Source organism: Hylobates moloch, unplaced genomic scaffold (assembly GCF_009828535.3).
Source record: "Hylobates moloch isolate HMO894 unplaced genomic scaffold, HMol_V3 SCAFFOLD_54, whole genome shotgun sequence".
In the NCBI taxonomy this organism is placed as follows: domain Eukaryota; kingdom Metazoa; phylum Chordata; class Mammalia; order Primates; family Hylobatidae; genus Hylobates; species Hylobates moloch.
This window is the reverse complement of record NW_026652329.1, coordinates 140017-151600: the sequence shown is the minus strand read 5'-3', so window position 1 is coordinate 151600 and position 11584 is coordinate 140017. Positions and strand designations below refer to the sequence as shown.

Here is an 11584-nt window from a genome sequence, read left to right as displayed (position 1 = left end):
TTTTTTTTTTTTTTTTTTTTTTTTTTTTTTTTTTTTTTTTTGAGATGGAGTCTTGCTCTGTCGCCCAGGCTGGAGTGCAGTGGCGCAATCTCGGCTCACTGCAAGCTCCGCCTCCCGGGTTCACGCCATTCTCCTGCCTCAGCCTCTCCGAGTAGCTGGGACTACAGGCACCTGCCACCACGCCCGGCTAATTTTTTGTATTTTTAGTAGAGACGGGGTTTCACTATGGTCTCAATATCCTGACCTCGTGATCCGCCCGCCTCGGCCTCCCAAAGTGCTGGGATTACAAGCGTGAGCCACCGCGCCCGGCTAATTTAAAATTTTTATACTAAATTCTAGATAAAGCAAAGATATAAATATACACAATAAAAGTACCTCCCCAAAACCAGTAAATATTTTCAATAATCTTGTAGTGAAGAAAAGGCTTTAAATGTGAAAACTCAGAAAGCATAAAGAATAATTCACTTAAACCCAACTTGATGAATATTAGCATTTATGGTAAAAAAAAAAACCAATAACAACAACATAACATTTATAACCAACAAAAGGCTCATATCTACAATATATAAAGAACTCCCACAAATAAATAAAATAGAAAAATATACAAGAGATTCGAGCAGGAACTTCACAAAGTTGTATATCCAAATAAGTAACAACAACAACAAACATATGAAAAGATTTTCAACTTAATTAGCAGTCAGGGAATACCAATTAAAGCCACACTTAAATACCACGACACACTCAACATAAAAGGTGAAGTTAATAAGACTGATAGTACCACGTATTGAAAACGAAGGTGGAGGAACTAAAATCTCACATACAACTGAGGAAAGCTTAAATTAGTATAATTACCTTGGAAGACCAAAGTAGAACCTGCCCTTTGATTCAGTAATTCTGCTCTTAGCACAATCAGAAATGTGTAATAAGCACACTGAGACATATACCAAAATGTTTATAGCAGCAATATTCATAATAGACAAAAACTGACAACACAATCGTCCATCAGTAGAATGGATAAATTGCAGTATGTTTATTAATGAAATACTATAAACAACTATGAACAAACAACTGCTACGTGTAACAAAATGAATGACTCTTATAAGACTGAGCAGGAGAAGCAAACCATAGAAGGCATACTGCATATAGTCAAACACAGAAACTGCATTCAGTCAGGACAGTAGTTACTCTGAAGGAGGAGGAAGGATGTAGAGATGGAAAGAAGGAACAAAGGGGGGCTTCTGAGAGGCTGGGAATTTCTTGTGGTGAGTGGTATACACTTACGAGTTGCGCACTTTTGGTAGATATGTTTGGGCTTTGAAAAAAATTCCTAGCATGGTAGAAAATGAGGCTGTTCATCACTTTTATGTGTTTATCTTAAAATCTTTTTTTCTCAGTGTTTTTTTTTTCTCATGTTCCACCCTGAGGTGAGATCAGTATAGTTAAAGCATGATCGGAAATGGTCATCTGAAACCACAGCTTACCTAATTTACACTGTTCTTTCTCCTTCACTTGTAGTTCATCAGTGAGCCTTTGAATCTCTTCATGAGCCACCCCTAACTTCTTTGCTACTCGTTCCATTCCTCTTCCTAGGCAGTTTTGTGATGTTTTGTCTTTTTCCAGGTCTTCATTATGATACTGAAATAAAACTTCTATTAGTAATAAAACAAAGAGCAAATGTACTCTCATGACATTTTGCTATTTTCTATTAATGTTTAAAAGCCAGTAAAGAAAATTAGCAAACAATATCTGTGTGTATTTCTTTGTGTGTGTGAGTGTGTATGTGTGTGTCTGTGTATTTCCTTTCAAAGAATAGGTTGAACCAAATAAAACTGGTGATATTTGATTGCTTTTACTTGTAAATATGTGGTTTCATGTGGTTCAACCTAACATCCAAGAGGTATGAGCGTATTGTTACATTTCTTTGCAGTATTTTTTATTCATATACATTTTTACATAGTCGTAATACTAATACATGTACAAGTTTCTGTCTGGCTTTTTTTTTTTTTTTTTTGAGACGGAGTCTCACTCTGTCGCCCAGGCTGGAGTGCAGTGGCGCAATCTCGGCTCACTGCAAGCTCCGCCTCCCGGGTTCACGCCATTCTCCTGCCTCAGCCTCTCCGAGTAGCTGGGACTACAGGCGCCCGCCACCACGCCCGGCTAATTTTTTGTATTTTTAGTAGAGACGGGGTTTCACCGTGGTCTCGATCTCCCGACCTCGTGATCCGCCCGCCTCGGCCTCCCAAAGTGCTGGGATTACAAGCGTGAGCCACCGTGCCCGGCCTGGCTTTTTAAATTTAACATTATACAGGAACACTTCTCTGTAAATTGCTGTACAGATTTTGTAATGATAATTTTTTTTTTTTTTTGAGATGGAGTCTCGCCTGGTCGCCCAGGCTAGAGTGCAATGGTGCAATCTCGGCTTACTGCAACCTCCGCCTCCCAGGTTCAAGCGATTCTCCTGCCTCAAACCCCCAAGTGCTGGGATTATAGGCACGCACCACCATGACTGGCTCATTTTTTGTATCTTTAGTAGAGGCAGGATTTCATCACGTTGGCCAAGCTGGTCTCGAACTCCTGACCTCGTGATCCACCCACCTTGGCCTTCCAAAGTGCTGGATTACAGGCATGAGCCACCACTCCCAGCTTGTACTGATCATTTTTAAAGGCTGTACTGTGTTCCAGCATGGCTATAACATTATTTCTGTACTCACTTAAAAATTTGGATAGCTTCTGATTTTTGCTATTGCAAATAATACTGTGACATAACAGTTTAATCTTGGGTTACCTCCCATACTTAAATTCACAGTGTATACTTTATTCACCAGACTTACCTTTTAATAACATTTCCCTAGATCAAAAACATTAAATTCCATGAACAGAATTGAATATATTTAAAATAATGTGTTACATAGTCTAAAGAACTCCTTAAAAGGGGAACTACAAACATATTTGTAAATAAAAAATATGTATAGTCCCAAGGTGATTTTTTTTTTTTTTGAGACAGGGTTTTGCTCTGTCACCCAGGCTGGAGTGCAGTGACATAATCTTGGCTCACTGCAACCTACGCCTCCCAGATTCAAGCGATTCTCCTGCCTCAGTCTCCCTAGTAGCTGGGATTACAGGTGTGTACCATGATGCCTGGCTAATTTTTGTATTTTTTAGTAGAGACAGGGTTTCACCATGTTGGCCAGGCAGGTCTTGAACTCCTGACCTCAGGTGATCTGTCTGCCTTGGCCTCCCAAAGTGCTGGGATTACAGGTATGAGCCACTGCGCCTGGCCTAGTCCCACGGTGATTTTTAAAAGGACATAATATACATTGATTGTTTAAATTTGGATACATTCAATAAAAAATCAGCTATCATGTCAAATGAGTGATTTTTTCCTCCTCAAATTTTTGTGATGTGTTCAAAATACTTTTATGCATAATTTGATACTTTTTACAGCATGACTCTTTTTTTTTTTTTTAAAGAGACGAGGTCATGCTCTGTCACCCAGGCTAGAGTGTAGTGGCGCGACCATAGCTCACTGCAGCCTCCAGCTCCTGGGCTCAAGCAATCCTCCCACCTCAGCCTCTCATGTAACTGGGACTACAGGCACATGCCACCACACTCAGCTAATTTTTTTTATTTTTCATAGAAACTAAGTCTCACTATGTTACCCAGGCTGGTCTTGAACTCCTGGCCTCAGGTCATCCTCCAGTTTTGGTCTCCCAAAGTGCTGGGATTATAGGCATGAGCCACCACATCTGTCCATGAATCTATACATTTTCATATATTCAAACAAAATACTTCTAAGGTAAAAGCTGATTTGTAATTAGCCACAATTATTAAGTAAAGGATTATAATTTCTTTTTTACCTCGCTCAGTTTTTTTAGACTGTTACACAGGTTCTTGATGTTCTCTTTGTAGAGACTGGTGGATTGTTCCAATTTCTTCTTAACAAAATTCAATATATAAATGAAATGTACATAAATCAGTCTTCATGAACAAAAATGTTATTTTGCCTGGGTGTGGTGGGTCACCTGTAATCCCAGCATTTTGGGAGGACAAGACAGGAGGATTACTTGAGCCCAGGAGGTTGAGGCTGCAGTGAATGGAGAGCACTCCGGCACTCCAACCTGGACAAGAAAAAGAGAGAGAAAATGTTTAAATCCTCAACTAAAGTATAAAAATGAATGATAAACTTTAGCAAGATTGCTAGATATAAGGTCAATATATAAAAATAATTATAATTTAAAATACCAGTAACAAATAAGTAGAAAATTAATTTTTTAAAAAAGATAGCATTTATTATTAATAGCATCTAAAAATATGAAGCACCTATGAATAAATCTAACAAAAATGGGCAAGATCTTTGTGGGGAAAATTATAAAAATTTACCTATATACATTAGAAAATGAATAGATATTTCATAATCACAGATCATATCTATCAAACAATTTGAGTTAATTTTTATATATGGTGTGAGATAAATTTATTGCAAGGTCTAAAATTTCATGTATTGCCTTGACATCTTTCAGCCTCACGGAAGCCCCAAAAAAGCCTAGCCATCAGTTACTCGGCTCACACCAGAGATGTCCCCCATCCAGAGAGAAAGAGTCCCCATCTGGCCAGTTCCTCTATCAGCCAGAGCAGCTGTACTCCACCCAGTCCTCAAACTAATGAGTTTCACTTCCCTGCCAGCCCATAGAATTTTTCACACAAGCCAATCACATCTTTCCATGGGAACCACGAGGCACCTCATCTTCTTGTTACTACAAAGCCTGCCTCCCATACCCCCTGTGAGTTCATTCTATTCCTGAGAGTAATCCCTTGTGGCCCTGCATAGCATAGCATATCTATCCTCTTCCCATGGGCTGTGAGTATATGTGACTAATAAACTGTTATCAATCTCATTTCTCTCCAGTGTCAGGTGTCATGTATTTGGCCATCTTGTGGTATTTAGAGCAGGCATTCCTCACCAATGGGAAACAGAACTTCGATCAGGATTTGGGGGGCTTTTTTTTTTTTTAGCATATGTCTATATCTAATTGTTCCAGCATCATTTGTTGAAAAGGTTATCTTTTTCTCATTGAATTACTTTGTCACCTTTGTTGAAAATCTGTTGATGGTGTACTTGTGGGCTTATTTCTGGACTCTCTATTGAGAGATCTATAGATCTATCTGAATGCCAAGAATGCATTTTCTTTTTTTGAGACGGAGTCTCACTCTTTCGCCCAGGCTGGAGTGCAATGGTGCAATCTCGGCTCACTGCAACCTCCACCTCCCATGTTCAAGCGATTCTCCTGCCTCAGCCTCCTGAATAGCTAGGATTACAGGCACCCACAACCACGCCTGGCTAATTTTTGTATTTTTAGTACAGATGGGGTTTCACCATGTTGGCCAGGCTAGTCTTGAACTCCTGACCTCCGGTGATCTGCCCACCTCGGCCTCCCAAAGTGCTGAGATTACAGGTGTGAAACATCGCGTCCAGCCCAAGAGTATATTTTCTTGATTGCTACAGCTTTATGGTTAAGTCTTGAAATCAGGAAGTGTTAGTCCTCCAACTTTGTTCTTTTTCAGTTTTTTGACTAGTCTAGGACCTTGCATGTCCACATCAATTTTAGAATCAGTTTGTCAGTTTCTACAAATAAAAAAAGTGACTCTGCTGATTATTTTATGCTCAGGCTCTTTACAACATTAGCTAAAACAAAATATTAGCTTTAACCAAATTGGGAATGCAACACAAATGTTACAGGCTATATTTTATCATAAAATGGGTACCTGGGGGGGGGGGTTTTGGTTTTTGTTTTGTTTTGTTCTGTTGTTTGAGACAGGGTCTCACTCCATTCCCCAGGCTGGGGTGCAGTGATGCAATCATGGCTCACCACAGCCTTGACCTCTAAGGCTCAGGTGATCCTCCCACCTCTGCCTCCTGAGTGACTGAGACTACAAGTGCATGCCACCATGCCTGGCTAATTTTTGGATTTTTTGTAGAGATGGGGTTTCCGCACGTTGCCCTGACTGGTCTCAAATTCCTAGGCTCAAGCAATCTACCTGCCTTGGCCTCACAAAGTGCTGGAATTACAGGCGTGAGCCACCGTGCACAGCCAGAGAATCTGTGTTAATTCTTTCTGGCCGTTACTGGAAAACTATGATCTAAAAGTGATTGAGTAGATGGCATTAGAGTCATCCAAGATTTCACCCACCATTCTCGATTTGTTTTACAGATTCCTTTTCATTAATAACTCAGTTCATCTTCCCTTCACCATTTACACTCTGAGCCTTGTTTTCGTTCTCATTCTTTGATTATTACTGTAAAACTACCCCTAAGTTTCCCACTTCCAATCTGGTCCCTATGTAATCCATCCCTCTACTGTTGCTAGAGTAATTTTTCTAAAACATGTATCAGATCATGTTAACTGCCCTCTTAAAATTATTTAGTGATTCTCCAGATATTTTATAACAAAGTCAATAATTCATATATTCAAATATATTTGTATGCCTTTAGCATAGTCCAGGAACATCAAGGATAGTCCAGATGCCTTAGTTTATGGTTTCACCATGACGTGGTTCCTGAAAATATCTCCAGCCTCATTTCTTCTTCGCATTCACTCATGTGAACCAGTATGTATTATCGACTCTGTTCCCTTTGCCAGGAATGCCTTTCCCAACTTCTTAATCTAGCTAGCACCTTTCAAAACACAACTCAATACAATTTCCTTTGGAAGCCCTTTCTGGTCACCCTACCCATCCTGTCTTTCTCATCACCTCCCCTGAATTTTCCTCGTGTTCTGTGCTTTCCCTTAGCATAGGACTATCCACACTGAACTACAACCACTGGCTTATCTCTTTCCTTCATAGTTTACAGATTTATTGCAAGTCCAGATCAAGTCTAATTTGAAGAATGTGGGATGAATAGGATTGATTTACAAACTGAGGCTTACTGGTAGTCCAAATCATTAATATGCTAGGGAAAATTGTATATGAACTTTTGCATTATAATGACATCATTCTCCTATTTATCAATCATCAAGAGATAATTTATATTGCAAAAACACATGGCCTGTAATCCCAGCACTTTGGGAGGCTGAGGCGAGCGGATCACAAGGTCAAGAGATCAAGATCATCCTGGCCAACATGGTGAAACCCCGTCTTTACTAAAAATACAAAAATTAGCCAGGCATGGTGGCGTGCATCTGTAGTCCCAGCTACTAGGGAGGCTGAGGCAGGAGAATCCCTTGAAGCCGGGAGGCAGAGGTTGCAGTGAGCCGAGATCACACCACTGCACTCCAGCCTGGGTGAAAGAGTGAGACTCCGTCTCAAAAAAACAAAAAACAAAACAAAGAAAAACACATGTTGGCAGCAGGACATACAGTATCCTCTATTTCTTGCAGTGTGGCAGATTAGAGCCCTTGAACAACCTTCCTACTGAGAATTACCAGAAATGCTGGAAGAAATTTTCCAGAAGCTTTGTAGAGGAAAAAAAAAAAGTCGGAATTAAAGAAAACTCTTAAAATGCAACCACTATACAAACAAAAATAGAATATTAACTTTAAATCATCAGAAGAAAATTCAGTCTACCCAGTAGAAAGCAAGAAAGGAAAAAATGAGGGTACAGTACAGTAATATGTCCTATAATTAACTCAGTTTTCTCTGCACCTGAGGCAAAAAAAAAAAAACTTCCATCAACAAACTCTTGTAAAAGAAATTTCTAAAAGGAAAAAAGGAAAATGATCCCAAATGGAATATCTGAGATGCAAGGAAAAATGCTGAGTAAAGAAAATAATAAATGTGTGGTAAATATAATCACTGACCATATATAATAATATGTATAATAACAGCATCTAATTTTTTTATCTTTTTTTTTTTTTGAGAAGGAGTTTCACTCCTTTTGCCTAGGCTGGAGTGCAATGGCACAATCTCCGCTCACCACAACCTCTGCCTCCCAGGTTCAAGCAATTCTCCTGCCTCAGCCTCCCAAGTAGCTGAGATTACAGGCATGTGCCACCACACACAGCTAATTTTGTATTTTTAGTAGAGACAGGGTTTCTCCATGTTGGTCAAGCTGGTCTTGAACTCCCCACCTCAGGTGATCCGCCCACCTCGGCCTCCCAAAGTGCTGGCCTAATAGCACCTAAGTGTGTAGCTACACAAAAATAGAATATTCTAAAGCGGTTCCATCTGTATTTTCCTTTGCAGCTTTGAAGTACTTAATATTTCTAAGTCCTTAATATGCTAGTGAAGGAGTTAAAAATATGCCACTCTGGTGTATTGACTATTATGAGTTAAACACACTTGAAAAATAGCAGGTGCAAGATCACTCTGATCCTCCTTCTATTTCTTAAAAGCAGAAGATGAAATTCCCATGTTGAAAGATGCCCTCCCTTTGCTAGAAGGAAAGCAACACTCTTATGATTAAGGATGGGAAGTTGAGGCCAAGAGAATTCTGTACAGACCTTGTTAAAGTAACTCTTATCTCTTCAGCCTTTCCATATATTTAGTTGCTTTTTCACAACTTACTATTGTCTGTCTAACTCAGTATATGAGAGATTGATTCTAAGTGCTTCTTTGGGTCTTCATCTCCATTTATTTCCAATTTAAATAAATTTGTATGCTTTTCTCCTGTTAATCTGTCTTATATCAACTTAATTCTCAGGCTCAGCTGGGGAAAAAAAAACCTAAAGAGGAAGAGATAAAGTTTTGCATACCCTGAACTAGGTACTTTACAAGCCAGGTACTGTAAGAGACACAAATCACTAAAACTAGGACATGATCTCTACTCCAGAGGAGCTGACACAGATTATAATATAGTGTGGTAAGTGCTGGAATAGACACTGAAAGAAAATACCCTGCACTCTCACACACATTTCAGACTATTTCAGAATACATACTTTTTAAAAGACAGGCAGAAAATACACCTAAAACATTAGAAGTATTATACTTTGCTTGGGGTAGAAGATATAATTTTTCCCTTCCTTATACTTGCATACATTTCTCAAATTTTCTATAATGTCATATGTTAATTTCTAGAATTACGGAAGAAGTTTTAAAATGATATGCCCACAAAAGGAAAAACAACTCTGTTTGAGTTGGAGCTCTTTAAACCCAAGTCTAAGCTGTTCATTTTCCTTTTCATCATAACCATGAGAAAATGCTTCTCTTCCCTCTGTTAGGTTACAAATATAGTTTGCATAATTTTCCACCTAAAAAAAACGCATTTTCTTACTTTTAGTCCGTGACTCATATTTTAATCCATATTAAATGTCCAGGAAGTGAAAGAGCAATTAAGAGATCACCATTCTATTATGACTATAATCTGAGAAAACAACAGAAAACTCAGCTTTCCTTAAGTGTTGGCATCTGGCCCTAAACTCCCTTCCAGCTGTCTTACATTATCATACGCTATGTTTCCCATAGGTATGATGACATGTAACCACAAATTTCTGGGACAGTCCCAATCTCTAATATTTTTTTCTATCAACATACGAGGTTTCAAATCAAGTCTCCCTATCTGTGGTTTAGGAAATATGGTCATGATATCCATGAACAGAGAAAAATATACATAATAATTAGGTTTATACTGCTATGCTGAAACTGATGGCTAAGATGATTAAATGTTAACAGGAGATTACATTAAAACAAATTGTTGGGTATTCTTTGAAAACTTTCCAGTTAATATAACGGCTTCACAAAAAGCTACTTTTATGTGCATAATAACAGGTAGAAAGTTAATATGCTCCAGGCACTATATTAAGTACATCAAATATTTAATTGTCACCACAACAACATGGGACTATTATTCTCCCACTTTGGAGGTGAAGAAGCAGGCTTAGAAAGGCTAAGAGACTTGCCTTGTCACATAGGGAATAAGGGGAGGAGCTAGAATTCATACTCTCATGGGTAGAAACCAGAGACTGAGCTCTTACTATGCCAAGGTGCTTAGAAGTAGACTACCAAAATAACTGAATTGCGTTGTGGTGAATTCTTTGGAAGCCTATAGGAAAACTCCTTAAAATATGTACAAAAAGATAAATAGGGCCGGGCGCAGTGGCTCACGCCTGTAATCCCAGCACTTTGGGAGGCCGAGGCGGGCGGATCACGAGGTCAGGAGATCGAGACCATCCTGGCTAACATGGTGAAACCCCGTCTCTACTAAAAATACAAAAAATTAGCCGGACGCAGTGGTGGGCGCCTGTAGTCCCAGCTACTCGGGAGGCTGAGGCAGGAGAATGGCGTGAACCCGCGAGGCGGAGCTTGCAGTGAGTCAAGATCGCACCACTGCACTCTGGCCTGGGAGAAAGAGCAAGACTCTGTCTCAAAAAAAAAAAAAAAAAGATGACTAGTATAGAAGGAACATAGGAATCACAGTCCAACTTCATCACTTCCTGGCAAGCTTCAGTTTCCTCTTTAAAATGGCAGGAACAATATCCATTTCTAATGATAATTGCTATCATTTATTGAACACTTGCTAGGTGCCAAGTACGCACATAATTTATACACACTAACCTGTATAAATCTCACAAATCCCTTTGAAGATGCTATTAACATCTCCATCTTACAGACAGAAATTTCAAGTTCAAAGCAGTTGAGTAACTTGCCCAGGGTTAAACAGAAAGATAATGCTAAAGGCTACTTTTCACCCCCATCTGCCTAATGTTAAAGTTCACACTCTATGATGCTATACTGCTTTTCATTCTAAAGGAGCTGCATTCTTCTTTAGAATCTGGAGATTGGATTGTCCTTTAAGAATTAAATTTAAAAATATTACCTGTGTGAGCTGAAATGTGAAAACATAGCAGAGTGATTCCCAGGCAACCTGAGATAATTCATTAGTTCATTTAAAGAAAGTATGTAGAAAGTATGTTGATCAGTATTGGAAACATCCAAAAGAGTAACAATGGGATCAAAAAATAGCTTTATCTACTCCTCTAAGCACTAAGTGCCTGGTCCTAGGATATGAGGTCCAGAATGAGCGTAGATATAGATAGCCCTATTGTGGAAACCTGGCTATCTCAGCCAATGCTATAAAAATTTAGAATCATTTGTTCACTAAGTAAACATCTAATTAAAAGTTGGCTTCCCACATAATGTGCCTGTAAGAGAATACATCAGCCACCAAAAATACATGTTTAGTTCCTCTGGCAATTATATTTCTTATTGTCAATTAAAAAGGAGGTGTCCCATCTCTATGACTTTGGTTAATACAAGTCCACCTTTGAGAAGCAGATCCACTGATACTATGCTGACATTAGTTTCTAAGCCTTCAAAGAAAAGAGAAACCTAGAAGGTAAGCTCTTGAGAGATGGATGACTACCAAGATAATAAAAGCTACCTGGAGCAGTCCTGCTTAGATGTTCAACCAGTCATCACTGGGCAACATCCTATACATGTAGTCTTAATGGAAACCAACACAGACTGTTGCCATGTTTCATTAAAAAAATAGTCTACACGTGGGTGCTTTTCCAACTATACAGTGATAGCCAAACATTAGTTTTTAATATGTCAATTTAATGAAGGGCAATGAGCAAAATCACAGGTGTCTTTAAAATTCTATGCTATTAGTTCTTACTTCTTTTGTTTCGTCCATGTGCTTCACTATAAG

The 11584-nt window shown here is 38.9% G+C and overlaps 1 protein-coding gene across 1 annotated transcript in view; it reads right to left on the bottom strand.

Annotated features, from left to right (window-relative positions):
- LOC116463701 (coiled-coil domain-containing protein 30-like) overlaps positions 1–11577 on the bottom strand; it is a 159004-nt gene extending 147427 nt beyond the window's left edge. Inside the window, exons 1-2 of the mRNA XM_032146915.2 lie at positions 11552–11577; positions 1482–1635 (exon numbers count right to left, since the gene is read on the bottom strand). Coding sequence (XP_032002806.1) covers positions 1482–1635; positions 11552–11569 — 172 coding nt within the window. The 5' untranslated portion in view covers positions 11570–11577. The remainder of the gene's footprint in view (positions 1–1481; positions 1636–11551) is intronic.
- Between the last annotated feature and the right edge of the window lie 7 nt (positions 11578–11584).